The sequence below is a fragment of the Plectropomus leopardus genome, chromosome 22 (assembly GCF_008729295.1).
Source record: "Plectropomus leopardus isolate mb chromosome 22, YSFRI_Pleo_2.0, whole genome shotgun sequence".
In the NCBI taxonomy this organism is placed as follows: Eukaryota; Metazoa; Chordata; class Actinopteri; order Perciformes; family Serranidae; genus Plectropomus; species Plectropomus leopardus.
The window spans coordinates 7,057,014-7,078,832 of record NC_056484.1 but is presented as its reverse complement, the minus strand read 5'-3'; the positions used below and the strand labels follow the sequence as shown (position 1 = coordinate 7,078,832).

Below are 21,819 nucleotides of genomic sequence, written 5' to 3'. Positions count from 1 at the left end.
AAAGATAATATTATAACCTCTCAGCTGGTCATAAAAAAATGTGGTAGTGAAGGGACTCATTGGTAATACACTAGTTTTACTGCCTTGGCATAGTCTTATTTCTTTAAATAACAGGACTAGGTGGAAAAATAGTATATGGCGGGATGGTGTTTGGCCAATTTACTAAACTGCATTCAAACTGTTACAGGGTGGGTCAGTGAATTCTATAATATGAATATTACATTTTTATCTGCATTTTTCTGTAGTGGTCCCAGTAATAACTGTTCTTAAAAGTCCACTACAGTAGTATATCATAAGTTAAGTTTGGGTCAAATAATCAATAATGGATTTAATTAAAAAAAAATAATTCAACAATATAAACATGCTATTTTCAACTATTTGCTATTTTTCAGATGATCTGGATTATTAGCAATTAATAGCAATTAGTCATAGACAAACTCAAACCTTCACAGTTCATTTACTACCACTTGACAACTTTATTATTAATTTCTTCTTTGCTTTGATCGTCCAGTGATGAAGTCAAGACCATGTCATGACCAAAACCAGAGTGTAATGATATTAAGACCAGACCAGTGTGGGTCCCACACACTTACAATGAAATATAGAAAAAGCAAACCAAAGGAACTACTCACATAAGTGATCTGAAAAATCCTCATTCCAGTAAAAACACCCAAAGAAAACGAATAAATATTCCCTTTATTTACCTCTCTTATTACCTACTGTGTATACAGTATTTGTGTATGTATAAGTGCATCATGAGGAATATCTTGATTAAATAATCAGAAGGCATGGCAGAGGTGAATTTCATATGTGGAAATTTTTCTTTGTTCTCTATGAAAAAAAACAACTACAAACTCACCACAACTATAACTGCCTTCCCTCCCATTATCTGCTATCGCTTTAGTTTGGTTTACAAACTCTGTCTTTCACTTTGGTCCATCACCTAAAATTAAGAGAAACTCAGGGAGCTCAATTTAAACTAAAAGTTACTCACCTCCTGTTTGTTATCTGCCATAAAGTATCAAAGCAGTTTCCCTGACAAACCTACAGTGGCACACAATTTAAAATGCAGCGCAGACGGCAGTAAAAGCTGGCAGTCTTCTTGGAGCACAACTAATGAGACAAATGAGAGCTGGTTCATCAAAATGCTACATACAAATCCTTTTAATGCAGGTGGCAAATACCAGGATATAGCTCAGATGTGCAACTCCCACTGGAGAGCTTTTGGCATTAGCTCTTGTCAGTTCAATTAGCTGTGTATGACCCAAGTCTCTCCTCTGGGGCCACGAGCATCCTGCTGGCTGGGAAAGCAAACCTCTTTAACAACACTCACACACTCTCGCACACATAAAGGTCTCCTCGTTGGCTCAGAAACTTTCAGGTGAAGTGCTGTAAGCAACCAGCTTTTACGAGAGGAATTAGCTGACCAAGGTAGGAGAAAGTAAACTGATCTTTTTATCCCTCACCTTATGGCCTTTCTATTATCTTTCTTTTTGCTTTCCAATAACCTCCTTTCTTGCCAGCCCTCTCTAAACAGCTGCTATGATTGTTTATTGATTGTGTGTGCTTGTGTGTATTTGTACATGTGTGGTCTTTGCACAGCAGCTCGATAAAGAGCTGGCACAAATGTAGCCGTATTCATACAACTGCACAGTGCAGACGTGTTCTGTGATTACGTACAGATCCGAGCAAATTTGCTGGAAGATTAACGGACTGGAGCTACATTGTCAGAGAGGGATCATCAAGTGACTGTGTGTGTATTCAGCACAAACACAACCTCAACAGCTAACTGATTGACGAGTGTGAGTAGATTAATGAGCTCTAACTGCCAAAGTGATTAGTGGACTGTCTGCGTATGCGCGCTGAATTACAGAATCTGGAGGTTTTCTGTCAGGAAAGCAGGTTTAATATAACGTCCGAAATACACGGGGCATGGACTCGACGTGACACTGCAGCATGCCCACAGCTGAGCGCATCCACTACATCAACTGAAGCTGCTACACTGACCATGCAAGCTGGCAGAGGGTCTACTTTTATTTTTCACCACGTGCGAGTGCACTGCCCTCCAACAAGTACAGACTAAAGAAAACTGTATAAAAAAAACGGGTAAAATCTGTTTAAAATTGATTAAAATAAATGCCCTATTGTATCTGAGGCTATGCAACGCAGCAGAGCAACCTTGTGTGTGTTTTTAAATTTCACACTTAACCAAATCAATCAAATCAGTGTGTCCTGGTTTGAAAATGATACAGTTAATATAACTATCCCTTAAAAACCCTGCATTACATACTGTATAATCAAACGCACTTAGTGAGGCTGGCAGAAACCACATTATAAAAGATGGAGTCAGTGTAGCAGGTAAAAAACCCTGTTCCACCCACCTATGTGATGCATTGTGCACCATGTATTTGGGCTGCAAGAAAAGTTCCTTAAATGGGAATATAGCAAAATGTGGAAATAATGGTTATCTAACAGCGATACATCTAATGTTTCCAAATTAATTGCAACTCAAATTTTCCATCTTGTAGACTTATCAATAATAGTCTTTTCCAGTTGTGGTTAAAAGTTTGCAGCTTACAGGTTGTGATGCTGAAGTTGTTCAGCCGTGGTGTAGTTCATTTACACCCTGACGTTAGCAATTTACTTCTGGTGATTACATTACAACAATCCAGAATCCAATGAAAAAATCCAGTTGGCTTTTTGACAAGGGAACAGGACTAACTTCTGGGTTGGCTTTCAAAAAATTTGTTTTGTGAATCAACAACTTGTTTCAGATATACCAGATATAGTGTACTGCATTTATTTACAGTACCTAACCCTAACATGTTAGCAAACCTCCCATTGGACTGTTAAACATAAATACAAGATTTGTGTTTATTATAGCCCTGATCTGATCCGCCAACTCCAGAGAAAAATATATAAAATGGGCAACCACATAGCCTACAATCAGCCTGTGTGAGCTTGTGAGTTGGGGAACAAGGTGTTGATTAACAGTGTGATTGGTAGTACCAGCAATTTTATTTTATCAGTCTTAAATGAGTCATTTGATTTAATATAATTAAAAACATTTTTTTTTCATGGAGCTTAAAAAAGTAGGTTTCTGGAATCATTGGTGTCCTGCAGAAAAATGGATACTAGTTTTCCTATTGGCTTTAATGAAGATGATACAAATGCTGGAGGAATTGTTTCATTGGGTTGACACTCGTTCCACCAGCTTAACCCTTTCACTGGTCTGATCCTTTAACAGATTTCCAATAAAATATACCCTAGAAGAGCAGTTGAAAAAGTATATCTTTGAGCTGCTCGAGCCTGGCAGCCGTTTTTGTGATTGTCTTGTTTGTTTACTATAATTATGCTGCCATCTTAAAATTACTCTACGCTGACGTGAAAATTGCACCTATCACCTTTAAGTTCACAAGATCTGTGTGCGCTCGCTACTTCAAGAAACAAAAATCAATGCCCCTTTTTCTCACTGAGGTCAGATTGACTAAGGGTAATGATCCTTGCTTAAGAGCACTTTGACCGCAGCAATTTGGGGTCAGAATAAGTCATGCATTTTTCTCAAGAAGATCCCTCAACAAACTGATTGCTAGACTTCTTCTTAAAGCTCCCCTATGTGACAGCTGTGTCGCATGTTCTACATTTACCATCAAGTGCTTCATATGTGTATCTCTGCCTCTCTCCACCTCTGCATGGGACAAATATCTACGATATCAGAAGCATCAGAAACCAGATATCTTGCCTTATCAGCACTCCACTCTGAGATTGTCTGAGTGTGCATGTGGTTAGGAAAGCTATCTGTGTTACCACATTGTCACAGTGTACATTTCTTCATATGTAACACTACGCTTCATGCAGGAACTGTTACACAGATTTCTTCATATTTTTGTTTGAATCCAATATTTGGTCTTAATCGTTAGTCCACAGTGATGTCTGGGATTCACTAATGTTTTGCTATTGCTGTTCTTATCTAAGGAAAGAGAAAATTTTGCATGTGATCAAGAGCACTTTTGCCACGATAAGAAAAGCAACATTTTGTTTTCGCCATCCACAAATTGTTGTCCAATGCAAAGAAACATACATTTTGAAAACATTAATGTCGACCAGTGTAATGAAATGGATTATTTCAATGTTTTAGAATAATTATAATGACTAGAAAATTAAATTTGTGGGCTACAGAAATGCTATTGGCTCTCTGATCCCAATTAAGACAATAAAAACCCTTGGATGATATTTTGTGCATTCAGATTCTGAATGGCTTACACGCTGCTCTAGAGACCACGCAGATTCATTTAATTAGACAAATGAATAGTCATTGCTGGGTTTTTGATTTTCCTGTAATGCTGGTACTGACGATTAGTAAAAAATCACGTCCAACTTGAGTTAATTTAACACAACACAAGTTCTGCTTCTTACAGCTTTTTCTTTGACTGCATTTCTCCAATTCTTTGGGCATCTGCCAAAGTATCTGCACAAGGCACAACACCTGCACTTATAGACTGTTTTCTATGCTAAAAAAACAGCACCTAAAACTTCTCATCAAGTAAGATTCATCATTCAACACATCTGAATAGGAGCAGATTTAGATGGTTAAGAAGGTTTGGTGCATCTGGAGTTGAGAAATTTTAAAGAAAGACAATATATACACACACTACTAGCAATCTACGTTGATGTGGCATCAGTCACACTTGGAAAGCAATGACAGAGAAGCTGTCGTTATTACTGGATCTCACTCACTCACTCACTCACGCACGCACACACACACACACACACTCACACACAAACACACACACACACACACACACACACACACACACACACACACACACACACACACACACACACACACACACACACAGATTCACTGTAATGCATTCCTATCCTTCTGATGTTATTGCATCATACAGTCGACAAATACATGATTTACTCATGTTTGAGCGACATTTGCCAAACACTACAGTGCAGAGCTACAACAACAATGCAATAAATTATGACTTCAGGGAGGTAGGTAGTTGTATTACTCTCTAGTATTGTAGAGAATAATGTTTTACTGACAGATGTTTCTATTATTTTTTTTCATTGTATTTATATCAAACACATTTAATATTAGAAACGCCTCTCTGTAAAACATGATATTGCTCAACTGCATCAAAAAATTCATTCTTAGGGCGACCTCTAGCTCATCGGGTAGAGTGTGCGCTCCCGGTGCCTGAGGCCTCTGCAGCGGCCCAGGTTCGAGTCCGGCCTATGGGCCTTTGCTGTGTATGCTCCAAAAAATAATCTTTAAAAAAACAACAAATTCATTCTCCAAATGATCATTAAGTTGAATGAACACCTCTAACTCAGTTTCAAACACTATAACCTTCATGAAAGTAGGATTCATGAGAGAGTCATTGTCATGTGACTGTCTGAGAAACCACCTTCAGCCTTTGTAGACGCAAACACGAGTCTATCACATGTCGACTGTAACTAGGAATAACTGGGTAAGTACTGGTTATTATAAATTACTGTGAAGACACACAAACACAAAAGCAGCCAGTGGGTATAAAAATGATAACCCCAAGTTGCAGTGTGAATAGCTGTCCTCCCTCCTTTCCCTCTTTCTGCTTCTTTTCATCCATCTGATTTTACCCTCATTCTCTCTGTGTTTCACATCCCATCTGCCCGCGAGTGCGATCAAGAGCTTGTTGGAGATCTAACATGCCCAGCTGACAGTCTGGACAAGAAGCAAGCGATTAATAAATAAAAACCACCCAAACTTTAAGCCCAGGGATTTTAGTCAGCATAGCCTGTGTGATCTCTTCACGCTTTTACAAAGTGATCACATGTTTTTTTATCAGCAACTGGCTTGTGGTCAATGTTGCGGCAGCATAAGCGGCACGCAAGCGGAATAATTTCTTTTAAACCCGGATTTAAAGAGGAAAACTACTCAGAACATATTTTTTTATTTACAGCAACAGCCTGGGGAGCCTTGTCAAAGGGGGAGGGAGGTTTACACGCTGTCTTTGAATGTTATTTTGAATGTTGAATGTTATTTCAAGATAATTATACTATTTAAGTCTGTCCATTAAAGTATAATATCTTGCTTTACTGTAGAGTAAAATAACACTGAGTTCTACATGAAGATTTTTCACCATACACACATCCATGAGCTTGGTCAGTGGCTCTTGGTGTAAGACAATGAAACACAGATGCTTAGTGGCGGTATGAGATGCACCGGGTGCTGGCAGTTTTTGACCTTCCAGCAAACTACTGTAGTATAAAGAGTGAGAACATCTATACAGAGTGGGTGGGAAGGGAACTGGATGGGACAAAAACTCCAGATTTTTACCCAGGAGCACATTGTTGGTGTCCCATGGGAAACCAAAAGTCAAAAGTTGTGCGCTAGTATGTGTAGCATGCTGATAATGACTGAATACATTATATTAGTAACAACCACACTCAATTTAAAACAAACTTTATTTTCTTTCTAGACCTAACAGGGAACTTTTGTGGCGTAAATAAATCTAAGGAAGTAAACTTTGAACCTGAGGCTTTTTAACCTACATTGTAATTTTCTTTTGAAGGGAGACTTAATTCATTTAATAAGCAAAAACTAAACATTACCTGTGAAACTGAGGTTTTCTTAAAAAGACACAATCTATATAACAAACATAAATTGGCACACCGTCCCCGGTCGTCCAAAATTGACAGGAGAGAAGTACCCAGCACAACACATTTTGACACTGACCAAAATGTTGGTTTATGAGTGAGAATGTGTTGATGAGCTCACTTCTGCTTCTGTCTGGATCTAGTGTTTGCTACTGAGAATTGAGTGATTATTTCTATGTTTCACTACAAACATATACATTTCTGTATTAAGCTTTACATGACAAATATAGATAGACTTTAAAGAAATGTTTGAGGTTTTGCAAAATACTTTATACTTTGATTTTCTGCCAAAGGTTATATAAGACGAATGATGAGAAGTGCTCAATGCACTCTTTATTGAAATGACTGATAAAAAAAGAGAAGTTACACACTGTTAATGTTCAGCACAAACTAAAGACACTGAGCGCTACATTATACATAAATCACTGTCACCTTTATGATATGCAGCAGTGGAGGTTAAGGCAATAATACTGAAAATAAATAAGACAAATGACAGCATAAAATAGAGTAATTAAATCAACAATTTGTGTGCACTGTGGTGTAGGCATTACTGTCGACCTTGGAAATTTTAATATCAAGGTCCCTTAAGAGATCCCCATCAGATGTATTATTCAATTTTGTCCAAAGCAACCTCTCTAAGAAAATTCTATTTCTAGATATGATTTAATATAGAGTTATATAACTGTTTGTGAGATGGCAGTAAACCATCTGATCAAATTATCCTTACACTGTATCACAGCGGTGAAATTCAATCCAGATTTTTGCTGAAAACCCCCTCTGTAAGACCAACATTAATATTCCAATAAGGAACCCAAGAGGGACCATACTGTAGCAGACGCTTCTATACATGCTGCAACAGTCATGTGCGTGTCTGTGAGTACAGTGTGCACTGATGAAATAGCCGGCGGGAGCACTAAAAAGAAATGAAATGAATTCTACAGAATTAATTAGGCGCTATAAAAGTGAACTCTGGTGCTCCTTGATTATGTGCGCTTCAAGTCGAGCGGAGTCACGCTGAGCGCCACATGTGATCCCTCTACGCACATTAGTTAACATGCCAAAGATAGAGCCAGGATGAGGGGGGTGGTGGGTGAAGAGGTGAGGTAAGGAAACGAGGGAGGAAAAGAAGATGTTGAGTTGAGTGACGGACATTCAGAGAGCGGTGAGGAGCTGTCTCTCTTTGCAATTGAGTCTCTTATGAGTCTTAAAACTCAAATTTTCTTAATTAAAAGATTTTTTTAAAAAGCCAATAAGTTTCTTAATCTTGAATTAGGAAGAGACATTAAAGTAAATTCTTTAAAAAAAAAGACTGATTTACAAATTAATTACCTCACCACACGATGCTCACTCTTCAGTAAAACTAATATATTATGATTCATCGCTACACTAAACAGGCAGTTCAGAAGGATAATTATTTCAGTCTTATGTCAGACATCATGCGTAAACTGAGAAAACAACTGACTTAAATTATCAAGGTGCAAAACGCCGGCGCTGAGCTTGTGTGTGTGATACTATCTTCCAAGTGACAGAAGCGAGAGGACTACATTAATCTGAAGTCACTACGGAGGCTGATTCGCTGTTGCATTTGAATTGCTGAATGTTGATTTGAAGTTATTCACTATCAGTGACATATTATTAATCTATGCTGTTGTTGTTGTACAAGTCTGTTACTAAAATAATAGAGAAAATGAGGTTTTGTGAGCATTATTACAGGCTTTGGAATAAAAGCAGAGTTGTCTACCTCTAACATAATGATACTGATGGATACTAACTGCATATTTTAATTAACACTTTGTTGGTTTGTTTACATGACTGTACAGCTGATAGGTACGGTGGTTTGTTTACATGACTTAACATAAGTGCATATTTTACACATTCAGTGTGGACAAAGAGACTCTTGCTTACTGTTAGGATACATATTTGCAGAGGGAAATATATTTTTACCAGAATCTGTGATAAGAGTTTTAAATATGTCTGGACCTTAACAGATTTTCACGGTCAAAAGCTGAATCAGAAAGCCTGGGCACAGCAGCGATGATGAGAAAGCTGCTTGTTGTGTGACAGAAAGAGATCAAATGTAAGAGAAGGTCTACAGTGGATGATTGAAAATGTTTCCGTAAATTATAAGAACTTACTCAGAGCACTACTTTGTCACTTTAAAACAGCTATGTAAAACAGCCTACACCCAGTAAAACAGCTATGTTGGCTGCATCAATGGGGACTTAAAACAGCAATATATGTTTGATTGTGTGGGAAAATCAAATCGCCCTGTCCAACAGGAATCAGTTAGAGGCGACACAATGTCAGATTTAAGATTTAAGACCATAAAGGGGAGGTGATAGAGGTAAAAAAGTCCAATGACATGATTTTTAATAAACTCCAAGCTGGGGCAGTTGCAGACTATATTGTTTTAAAGGCACAGTTGTGGAGGTTTGTGGGTGAAGCTGATGAAGAATTGAGCACAAGCAGCCTTATACACTCATCAGGAAGTTGTCTGTTTGTGTTTACATCCCCACTAGTACAGTTCTTTCACAGTAAACCAACAAGCAAAGTCAAGCTCTCAGAGCCAGGACACAAGGCACATCTGGGTTTCTGTATCCGGGATATGATGTTTAGGTTCTAACCAGATAGTCTAAACTCCAATCTACTGCGAGATCGACTAACAGACCGAGACAGATGAAATGAAACCGAGAGAAACAATCACAGGGAGAAACAGACAGACATGTTTACCATTGTGTGTGTGTGTGTGTGTGTGTGTGTGTGTGTGTGTGTGTATGTGTGGGAGGGAGGGTGCAGGTGTTTAAGCTTCTTGTAGGTGGATACTGTGATGTTCAATAATGCATCAGGTGCCTCTGCAACACATTCATTAGCGTGCGTGAGTGTATGTGTGTGTGTGAGTGTGTGTGTGTGTGTGTGTGTGAGCTCACTCACCTGTGGGCGGATGACTCTCTCGATGTTCTTCAGGGCCGTGTCGGGGGAGGGGGGGGAGCAGTCTGGAGTGGGGCCCGTTGAACAGTTGCTATGGTTACCGGGCTCCCCCTCACTCACCGTTACATGGGACAAGTGACCTTGGAGAGAGAGAGAGAGCGGGTGAGACTTGTTTTGTTTTTGTCACTACAGTATTGTGTTTTATGTTGCAATCACTGTCGTTGTACACTAGACGCAGAGGATTGATGCTACTGCGGGATCAGACTGGACGCCACTTGCTTCTTCCAAGATGGCCATCACGTCAAATTTAGTGATCATAGTTCTGTCAGACTTAGCCAAGAGACTATATTTGATGTTTGATCACAACCAGCTTTTTGTCCAGCATCAACAACTGAAATGGGCCTGATGATGAAAACATGATCAATCACAGAATTTGACAATAAATATGCAATCAGCTGAAAAACGTCTTAGAACTGGTAAAAATGTGGATAAAATTTACAAAAATCCAAATGGACAGAAAAAAATACTTGCTGCCATGTGTTGATGTCAATTACGAGCATGCTGCTCTGGTAACTCCCTTTAGCTTGACCACAGTCTTTTTGTCTGTTAGCCAAGCTGGATCAAATCCTCCTGTGCTCTTTGCAAGGTTTCTGCAGCTAGATTTAAGACTTTTTAAGACTTTTTTTTTACATTTGAAATTACATTTAAGATCAATTTTATAATAAACAAAATTTTGCCCAAATGTTTATGATAACATAAAACATAACATTTTCTGTCTTGTAAAAAAGTTAGGTTGCCTACGTCAATTATTGGGGGGAAAAATGAATGGACCACATAGAAGACAACATATTATAATAATCTATTCGGTTTGCCAACCAAGTGGCCAGTTTTCATGGCGATTTTGTGCTTTATACTCTACATGTGAAATTTTAGTGCCTGGATTCCGAATTTAAGTTGGGGAACCTGGTAGATTATTTGACAAAAAATAGATGTTGCTAATTATTTTGAGATTCATAAAATCCTACTGCCTATATCTGAGCATTTTCTAAGACTTTATAAAGTTATTTTAATATAAGGCCTTATTTTTTTGTGAATGAACACAATGCCTTTTAAAACTTTTTTAGGATCCACGGGAACCCTGTCCTTTGGCCATCCAGAGGCAACGACTGTTTCTGCATCAAACCGGCCGACCATCACATCTCTGTGGTCACCACTGAATGCATTGAAACTGCCCAGGTTTATTTATGAAAATAAGATGAACTGGATTAAAATCACAGGAAATTGAGCCTGTTTACTGAGTTACAAAAAGTGCACAAAATGGATGAGAACTCTACAGATCTTGTGCGGCATAATCCCACTTCTGAAGCTGTTGTGCTTTGTGCTCCATCCTAATTATCTTTTTGAAACTTTTCCCGGTCGCTTGAGTTTTAAAAGGAGAAGATTTAGAGTGACTGTAAAGCTGCGCCAGCCAGCAAGCTTTTATGTTATATTGGCATAAAATTGACTCGTTCGTGCAATTTTGGCTAAAATGAGAAATGAAAAAGAGGGTTCAGCTCAACACCTAATGTGTCGCCCACCTAATCATGCAATCAAAGAGATGTAAGAAAGAGAGGGAGGGCAGCTACCAGGAAAATATGACGGCTGCCCAGTGCAGTTTGATGGCTGTCTCAGTGTTTCACACACACGAGTGTGTGCGGCTGAGTGCAGAACGAGTGTCGGAACTAATTTCCCCTGCGTATGATCATTTAACAGAGAGTAGAAGAAACACAAGAATAAAATAAGAAGGGAAAAAAGGAGAGAGACGTGCTGAAGTAGCCTGAGTTAAATTTCAGAGGGGTAGAGCATCTGACTTAATCAGCTGGAGGAGACACAAAACACAGACCAACACACCTTTCGTAAAATATTGCTGTCAGAGTTGCTGACACAAACGCACGCACACGCACGCACACGCACGCACACGCACGCACACGCGCGCACACGCACGCACACGCGCACACGTGCGCATGCACGCGCGCGCACACACACACACACACACACACACACACACACACACACCCATGCACGCACACACGCGCACACACATGCACATAACAGTGGCTTTCTGTCAGCTGCCACCTGCCTACATGGATCCTATCAGACGGCAGAATATCATCCAATTATGGTGAGATCCAGCCAGGACACACACACACACACACACACACACACACACACACACACACACACACACGCACACACACACAGGATGACATCACTATCAGTAACAGCGCAGTCACATATTTGCTGTGGAGGGATTGTTGCTTAAAGATGCAGTATATGAATGATTCATTAGCACACACACAGTGTTTCTTGCTGTTTTAAGTTTGAATGTAGTTGAACGTGTGACTTTTCACAACTCCCACAAATCTTTTTTTTCACATATTCAAAAAGAACAAAGCAACACAGAAACAAAAAAAAGTGGGGCTGTTGATGTTTTGGATGATGACACCAATGGTGATTCAGTGTCCTGCAATTTAATGAGATGGAAGCACCTTTACATTTGCCTGGAATTTTAGGAGATTTGCATTTAAAAACAATGTATATGACAATCAGAGCATTAATATAGCAGCAGACCACTACTGGATATGTAATAGTGGAGTAATAATGTCCTGAGCAGAGAACGAGGTCACACTTTCTGTGTGTGTAATCCAAGCCTCTCTGTTCCCCATAATGGCCGGTCTGTTGGCTGCGGGACGGGTCCTAAATATACACCATTTTTTGCAGACACTAGATATCAACAAAAGCCAGAGACTATCATATTAAGATGCTGTCAGCTGTAAATTCAACATTTCTAAGCAGAGGGTCTCTAATCTTGCCTCCTCTGTGCTGCTGCCTGCATGTTTGCAGCTCGTCATATCAAAGAGTAGTGTGAAAGTCAAGAGCACCCACTCCACAGCAAAATCTGAGGACCATAACGTCCCCAGTACACTGCACAGAAACAAAAAAACAATTGCTCCACTTGATAGCCATCTCAGTCTACTGAGGGTCTCCAACTGATCATCCAAATATCTGACTTTGAAGGGGAAGCCCTACACTTAAGAATTATGCAGGCTGCGCTGACAATTTCTCAATTAAAAAGTTCTGACAGAATTTTTGGTGCAAATTCAGAAGGCTAAAAAAGCATAGAGACCCATTGTAGAAAAAGCAAGCTCTAATCTACCAGGAGAGCGAAATTTAGAAAGATGACGTGATGGATGACATGCATGACATCATACATTATGGAACATTTTACTATATTTCAACAGTTTGCACAGTTATGTGTATCAAGTGATACTTTTGATGTTACAATGGTCACATAGCACAGCGCTAAATTTTAAATCAGTAATGCAATTTTTTTTTACATTTTTTTATGTAACAATAGGCATGTTTCGGGATTTTTTACATACATATTGTTTTTAAACAGCCACAACAATGTATATCCAAACTTTTCCAAAATATTCTGTGAAAACCGAACCATTTCCAGGCCTGGAAAACAAATTTTCTTATTTAATAACTTTTTCATATTTCATGACCTCTGTAATCCTGATTAAATGAGCCTTCACACCATAACTGACAAATAATCAGCACCTGACCAATGCAAATAGGGCTTTAGTGCAAGGTTCTTGGAAGATATGTCTGAGACATGAGATCTGACTTCCATGACGTGAAAAAAAAAAAAAAAAATTATTTCATTCACTAAAAACTGCAGCAAGACAAATATATCCTCATTGCAACAGAAAGCAGAGTGGAGTTTACTGGAGATTTATTAATAACCTTGAAAAAAACTAAACTCGGATGAGAGAGGACCAAGGTTTGCCAGCATTCATGCCTCATGATGCACATTTAAAGACACAACAGACTAGAATTATCCTTTAATTACTAAAAATGTGTCTCACAAATTTAATGAAACTTAATTAATTCCTCATATTTCCTTCATTAGTACATCCTGTCTTTTAAACAATAACTTAATCTCATTTAATTATAGCAGCTGAATCATGACGGTGGTTTAAAACAGAGTGTCTGCTCCTTCTGCAGAGTTTGCCACAGTCTTCCGTCATATGTTTATTTTGAATTTCAGCAGTCTGGCTGCAGACGCAGAGACACACAAACAAAAACACATGCACACCAGTCCTTGCGGGAAAGTGACACAGCTTCACAGCATGCTCTCACATCTATCAACACATATGTCTACGTGTGTGTGCATGCATGTGCAGAGACAGTAGCACTCGCTTGGAGTTGCGAAAGTACACACAACTGCAGACACACATACAAATAGACACACATCATAAAGAGCTGCCTGGTGCTGAATCGATGATTGAACGTGGGCGTAAATAGATAAAACAAAAACAGGAAAAATGACAGAAAGAGAGAAGAAAGGAAGGACGCAACAGAGAGATATATATAGACAGAGATTGAGGTTTTGTCCTATTGAGTAAATAAGCCTGTCAACACTGAGGCTTTGATGATGGATGTGAAATGTGTGTGTGTGTGTGTGTGTGTGTGTGTGTGTGTGTGTGTGTCTCAGATCTGCCTTGAGCTCACTCCTGGGGAAACACTCTCAGCCCTCCTTGTATAAGTATGCATATAAAGGTGTGTACACATAACACATGCATGGGAGCGTGGATTTGATAACTGTAGGGTATTGTACCTCAACAGTTTACAGCCACATGTTCAGGTTCATGCGTGTGTAAAGAGACATGGCCGCTGGGAAAATGTAAAACTTGAAATGCTTTAACAAGTGTCACAGGATTCAGATTTTCTCTGCATGCCAAGCACACAGCACAGTTCAGTATGTGTGTGATACAAAGATTCAGGCAAATGTATCTCTGTGTACGCCAGCTGCACAGCTTGTTACTGCAGGCATGCAGCAGTGTGTACAGTAAGAGTGACTCTAAGTGAGCGCTCGGAGCGAGGAAGCGTTTGAATCGGCTGTCCTCTGCCCACCCGCCTAACAAGACAAAACTGTCAATTTCAGAAGTGTTCTTCAGGCTGTCAGTTCTGCCTCTATGCTGCTCTGACAAGTAGCATTTCATATGTATACTGAATCTCTGTGTGTGTGTGTGTGTGTGTGTGTGTGTGTGTGTGTGTGTGTGTGTGTGTGTGTGTGTGTGTCTGTGTGTGTGTGTGTGTGTGTGTAGCTGCCCTCACATGTTCTCTTCTATGTCAGAGTGAAAAAATTACAGCTTATATTGCTGTATAATGCCTCAAATATGATCAAATACTGAGCGTCTGTAAAATAAAAATAAAAAACCTTTACGACAGGGTTAGTGAGTGAACCCTTTGAAACCTGGATCGACAGCAGGGCCTTTTTTGGGGGGCCCTGCTTATTCACCAAAATGAATAAATACAGAAATAAGATGAGAAAATAAATGAATACAAAAAATGTACTCATCTTACTCAGATAATAATAGTAATAGGACTATCACTTATAAATGCACTGCATATATACATATACTATATATACGTAAACAAATGCCTACACATATCCATCGGTAAGCAGGAACAGATACATCAATACATGTATGCAAATATCACTCCCCCGAAACTACTGTTGGTCATGTTGAGATACAAACAAAAACACTGCTGCTTTTGGTCTTCTTCTTTGGATTTATTGACATTAAGGAAAATAAGGAACAACAGCAGGCTTTTCTTTTAGGCAAAAATATTTGAAAGTTTAATCGTACATTAGAAATGCCTGCAAATGTTCCAGGCATTGATTTCTCCTGGCAGTCAAAGAGAACGATGCTCTATTGCCTCTCTTTCAGCAAGTCAATGGGCCTCGACCCTTTTAATGCCAAAGCCCTGGAGTTACTACTTGCTGCCATTAGCCACTCTAAGCCTAAGTGGGATAAATGGAGCGAGATGCAGCGACATCACAGCTTCATCCACCAGAGAGAACTCAGGGTGGAAGTTCACATTGAGGGGGGAGTAACACACAAGAGATTCATGCAGAAACCTTGCAGGTAGCAGAACTGTGGTGTGCATACCTGGGACTGGCTAATCTGAACTCATTCATGGATGAAGCACAGCTGTGATAAAGCCACATTACTGCTGCCTCTTTCTCTAACATTATTCTGGTGGTAGCTCAGGATAATTAACAGTAATTAAGCATTTTAAGGTCCAGTGTGTCGGATTTAGGGGGATACACTGGAAAAATAAAATACGTATTTTTTTCTTGAGTGTATTATCACCTAAAAATAAGAATTGCCATGTTTTTGTTCCTATAGAATGAGCCGTTTTTATCTATAAAGGGAGCAGGTCCTTGTCTATGGAGATCGCATTGTTGCACCACATTTCTACTGTAGTCCAGGATGGACAAACCAAACACTGACTGCATTTGTGTTTTTGCATCAGCCACCACAGTTAGCAGCCCCTCCTCGATATGAGCAATTGAAACACCCCTTTTTATTGCGTTAAACTGCTTTATTTAGTGTTTTTGACTGTTTAAATCACTGGATGCATTTGTTTTGGAAGGGAAGAGACTTCTGAAACTTGTTAGACCCCCGACAAAAACCTTCTGAACGTCTGAATCTTAATGCCTCTGGGGACCCAAATAAAAAAAAACTTTCTTAATATGTAATTTAGGGTCTTTACATGTAAACTGAATATAAAAGACAAAAAGTCCCCATCAGAGCTCTGGATACGCAGAAATGTTCAGTAAATGTACATGAAGGTGTTGAATTAAGCAGCAGCATTATGTGCTGAGTCTCTGTACAACAGTATTTTGAATTCTTTCACACCAATAAAATGTCCTTAGGATGACAATCCAGTGAATATCTCTGGAAAAGTAAGAAAAACAACAGTAATGTTTGCCATCCTGCTGCCAGAAATTGGAAATTTTTGTTCTCTACCTGTGTTTTGACCTATTTTGTCATAAATAAAAAGTTCACTGAGATATGCAGCACAATACTTTTAAAGTATTGTAGCGAGCACACACCTGCACGCACACACACACACACACACACACACACACACACAGACACACACAGGTTTGTAGTTTCATGTTGTACACGTCAGCAGTGGCTTGTTTACCTCTTGCAGACAAGTGTGCGTTTATCTCGGGAGGAGTCAGTCGATAGCAGAAAAGAGGCACTTTTGCTCTAACCGCTTGGAAACGCTCTGAGCTCCCTGTCTGCTCCATACGTGACTGGAGGCTCCTCACCGCTACGTCGCCTGTCTTCCTATCTCCGGGATCACATTTCGCCTGCAATGCTTTTGTGTTGCTGCAATCTGGCTGTCAGCGCCACGGTCCTGTGGTGCAAACCTACTGTGGGAGAACGATTGTAACAGCTGATCTACTGTTCTCCAAAACACACTTGAAAAAATCTGAAATGTCCAGGTTAAAGCTGCAATCTTTAAATAAATCTCAAAATATTGAGCAATAGGAATAGAAAAGGTGTGTGAGATTTAGGGGAATTTGGTGGTGTCTGATTTCAACCAGCTGAAACTTCTCCTGATTGGATTTCCTTCAGTGTTCGTTGTTAAGGAGGTTTTTTAGCAGGAGCCGAATTATCCGCAGAGGTCGCCTCCTCTCCAAAGCAAACGGGCCAGGTGATTAAAACAGGTACAAACATTGCATAAAGCAGTTTCACCTTAAAAATCAGTGTAAGTCGGACACAGCTCCATGCAGATGAGCTTCTAACTACAACTCAGACAACAGGAAAATACAAATGTAGAGCCACTGTTTGGTTTGTTTATTCTGGGCTACCATAGAAACATGGTGCAAGCTTGAGTTGAAAACAAAGAAATAATCATGGAGTTGTGGCTAATACTTGCACAAGTTATGCTAGTAAGCATCTAAGAGCGTTTTCAAGTGAGGTACAACTGATCCATAAAATTGTCCCTGCTGCTCAGCTTTTACCTTACTGTACCCGAGTACACTTGCATCTTCATCTGTGACATTTCTTTTGTGCGATAGTCTAGAAAAGAGCGCTGCAGACGGACACTGCCGCCCCGGGGAGCATCATCAGCAGGAAGCAACTGAGCAGTGAGGCGAAGCTCTGCTCTGACTGGAGGAGCTGCTGCTGTCGGGCGTGGAGGTCTCTGCCTACTGCTAAAGCTCAGACTGCAAGTCAAAGGTGGCAGTAAAGCCAGATCTGGGTGTTTATGCAGTGAGTATTTTTGGTACAGTTGGTGTTTGCACCTGATCGGTACCATAACAGATTGCACATAGATCGTACTCGAGACCACCTTTCCCAGTGGACCTGGTCCCGGTACGACGATCACAATTACACTTGAAAAGGTGGTACACAGTGTTCACACTTATCAAATAAACTGAAGTTTGGGGTCAAGTGCATGTGTCACTAATTTGAAAGCTCACTGTTATCATCATCACCTCTATTTCTTTCTTTTGTTTTTAAATTTTGGCATGTCACAGTAGAAAAAGCACAGTTGCAAATATAAAAAAAATAATAAAAATGTTGGCTGAATTCGGTTTCACAATCCTGGTGAGAAATCTATTCATAGCAGACATGTGAAGCTGGCAGGAAAAACACAGGTGTCCAGGATGCTGGAACCAGCTTACCTAAATGGAATACAGTCATTTTTAATGTTTTCTGTCACACCTCTGCTTTTCTTGCAATGATGAGCCAAAATGTCTACTGTGAAACATTAAATGAGAAGAAGTTTAAACTAGATACACCGCCAAGCAGTGGAATGCCTCCGCACAACAGTCAAGTTGCACTTACAGTTTATATTCATGTCTGTGAAAACATGGATGCTTCACACACAGAGGGTCTATACAATCTGCAGTTTCAAGATGGACAATCAAGGTTATGAGTTGTGGCCAAAAACATGTTGTAAACATGTTGTATGAGGTCAAAGTGACCTTGCCCTTTGACCTTTGACCGCTACATTCTAATCAGTTCATACTCCAATCCAAGTGGACATTTGTGCCAAATTTGAGAAACTCCCCCAAGGCCATCTTCAGATATCGTGTTCACAAAAATGAGATGAGTGCAAGGTCACTGTGACCTTGACCCTTGAACATCAAATTCTAATCAGCTCATTGTTGTTTCCAAGTGAACATTTGTGTCAGATTAGAATAGATTTCCTCAAGGTGTTCTTGAGATATTGCTTTAGCAAGAATGAGGCGAATGTAAGGTCACTGTGATCTTGACCTTTGACCACCAAAATCTAATCAGCACATCATTGAGCCTACTCCATGGTTTGTGCCAAATTTCAAGAAATTCGCTCAAAGTATTCTTGAGATATCCCTTTCACAAGATTGAGACTGATAAGGTCTAAGTGACCTTGAGCTTTGACCACCAAAATGTGCAAAATTCAGCAAAATCTGAAGAATTTCCCTCAAGGCTTTATTGAGATATCACATTCACAAGAATGTGCCAGATGTATGTACAGACATACAGACATCGGTATACATAATGCCTCTGGCCTCGACTACTGCCGGGGTGGAGGCAAAAAAATCAATAAATAAAATAATGGTTGCTTGTGAAACTAAAACCGAAAGCTAAATCTGTTTTCCTAAAAGACCAGCATGCAGTTTTATGTCAAAATCTGTGCAAATGTATTGTAGAATAGATTTAATGCATGCAACCCATGAACACAAAATACAGTATATATCTGCAGCCAGAAGATGCAGGGGGTAAAAGATTCCCTCATTTGTAGCAAATAAAATTCCCTCAGAAAAGAATCCTTCAAATGCAATAAGTATAATCCTTAGTTAATGTACAAAAAGACTGCCTCAGGACTCATTGAGCAGCAGGATTATGCACACAAGTCTGTACTCAGCGTGAGCCGCATAACAATGGAGAGAATTCAATTTATTCACTGTCAGAAGTGACAGTTGTCACGTTGAGGACATGTAGTGCAATGGGATATCGTGCATAACATTCCCATGTAATCTTTCATGAATATAACAAAGAGGAACGGTTCTTCTATCAGGTCATAGAAGATCTCAGGACAAAAGCTGTAGAAGGACCAAAGGAAGAAGAAGATGACAAAAGTAAAAAAAAAAGCCGAGACATGAAAAAGCAGGAAGTTGTTTGGGGTGGCAGTTTCACTGACAACAGGTCCCTGGTGTTTGTGTAGCGGCTGGTGTTTGTGTAGCGGCTGGTGTGAGTGACAGCCACCAGATGGATTTTGATAAAGCCGCCCTGATTATCTGAGGCTTCAGAGAGCGCTTTAGTGTCTCTGTTTCTTCCGGTTTGAGACTGCAGCAGCCCGTAGCTGCAGATGACTAGCCAGCAGCACAGGACAGGTGGATATCAGGCAGGGTTTACGCTGCAAAAAATATCCATCTCCGCAAATCCTTCAGCCCCACGTTTTTATTTAGAGACCAATTTTGCTGAGTTAGTTTTCACCACTTAAAACTCTGAGCAAATTGGCTTGATTTCTTTCAAAAACTTGGGATAAAGGCAATGGGCAACTAAAGAAGAAATGAGCCCAAAATTAGCAAGAAATACAAAAAAGTAGGAGAAATTTTCATGAAAATTAGTAAAAAAAAAAAAAAAAAGTTTAAAAGAAAAAACAAAGAAAACACCTACAAAAAAGTGCTTAAAAATCACAACCCTGTAAAATAATTTAAAATATGTAATTATGATAATTATAGTTTCCCCTGGCTTTTAAATTTGCAATTAGTGGAACATTTCTTAACATGTTGCCAATTATCTTTTTCCCATGTTTTTGAATTCAAATACTTGCGAAAGACATCTGAAAGCAGTGCAAGAAAAGTGAAGTTGCTCCAGGTGTTAAAAGGCTAAACAAGATGCACATTGAAAACCCTACTTCAGTAAAAAGTACTGACAGTACATCATAATTAAAGTATCTACAGTAAATGATATTGTTTTGCGGTAAAATGCCCACTGTGACTGTTGTAATACTAACATTCAGCTTATTTAGAAACTTCTTGAAATAGCTTAACGGCCTCTTGTTTCAGACTGAAAATGTGGGGTCAATTAAAAATAATTATTATGGGCTATTTCTGCATCAGCCATGTCTGCTACTAATGTCAGAAATATCATTTTACCTCTGAGATCCACCAGCCTCCTGACAAACACTGGCCTGTCTTTATTCTGATTAGGATGTTTTTATTCCTCATCCTGTTATGTTTGGGTTGATCACCCTGCTCTTGGTTGTCTCATGATAATCAGCTGATCGTCTGCTGGAAACTTTTGGGTATAAAGCCAAGAGGGGACAGGACCCGTGTAGCCACATGTTACTTCAGATCAACAGCAGTCTCATTCTTTTAAACTATTTTGACTTTGCTTAACAAATATGATTAATACATATTTTATCAATAATTTAATGGCAAAACAATCAAAAAAAGTGTGGTAGTGGGAATAAGAGTTGAATCATTAAGCCATAAGTCATTAAAACCTGATTTAATTAAGTCACCTCAGTGAAAATAGACACGTTTTTTGCTTTAACTGATCATTCTGAAGTAAATGTCAATTGCACATTATAATGGCTATAGAATAATGAATCTATCTGCATTTAGATTGGTTTTCTAGCCAGGGTTATTACAGCTTAAGACTAGTTTAATTTAAGACTTTTATAGACTTTTAAATGCCACTGGGCATGCAATAAAGACCAATTTTACAATAACAAAAACCTCTAGGGAAAAAAAACACATCAGCCACTTGAAATTAATGTTTTTGGTAACATAAATTCAACTTCAACAATAATGTTTCAGACCTTCTGTCTAATTTATGTTCTTGGCACATAGTGGTTGTCAGGTGAAAGACATGCAGTGACCCTTGTGTACTTTTATGAAAATATGTAGATTTTTGTTATTACTTACATATATACTGATACTCTATCTGTGCCCTAACTACAGTGCTGTGTATTGTTGCTGCAACATCCCAAAACTATTTTAAGTTTAATTTCAACTGAGCAACAAGAAAAACAGCTGACTGTGAAACATGATGTTAAAACAAGATGATTTTCAGTGGGGTAAAAAAATGAATTATTTCATCCTGCATGCACAATGAAACACTTGCCAAGAGGAAGATCTATTTTAACTCACTGACAGACCAGTTGATTTATTGAGAAAGATTATTTTTTGCAGTGTAATGCACCAAGTCTCTCTCTCTATTTTCTCTTCCCTCTCATCTCAATCCCTCCTTCCCTATGTTCCTTCATCATCGTATGCCTCCTCTCAGAGGCAGATAAAGAGCGTCTGACTCACGCCCATGTCCAATTAGCTCGACATGTGACTGGACTCAAAGCAGGAATCCAGGATTTTCCCTCCTGCTGCGTCACAGA

At 39.3% G+C, this 21,819-nt stretch overlaps 1 protein-coding gene across 1 annotated transcript in view; it reads right to left on the bottom strand.

The window, feature by feature from the left end:
• The window catches only part of LOC121961353 (ankyrin repeat and sterile alpha motif domain-containing protein 1B-like), a 283,009-nt gene that overhangs the window by 111,934 nt on the left and 149,256 nt on the right, over positions 1-21,819 (bottom strand). The window contains 1 exon segment of the mRNA XM_042511305.1: positions 9,583-9,719. Within this exon segment, the coding sequence (XP_042367239.1) occupies positions 9,583-9,719 (137 nt within the window).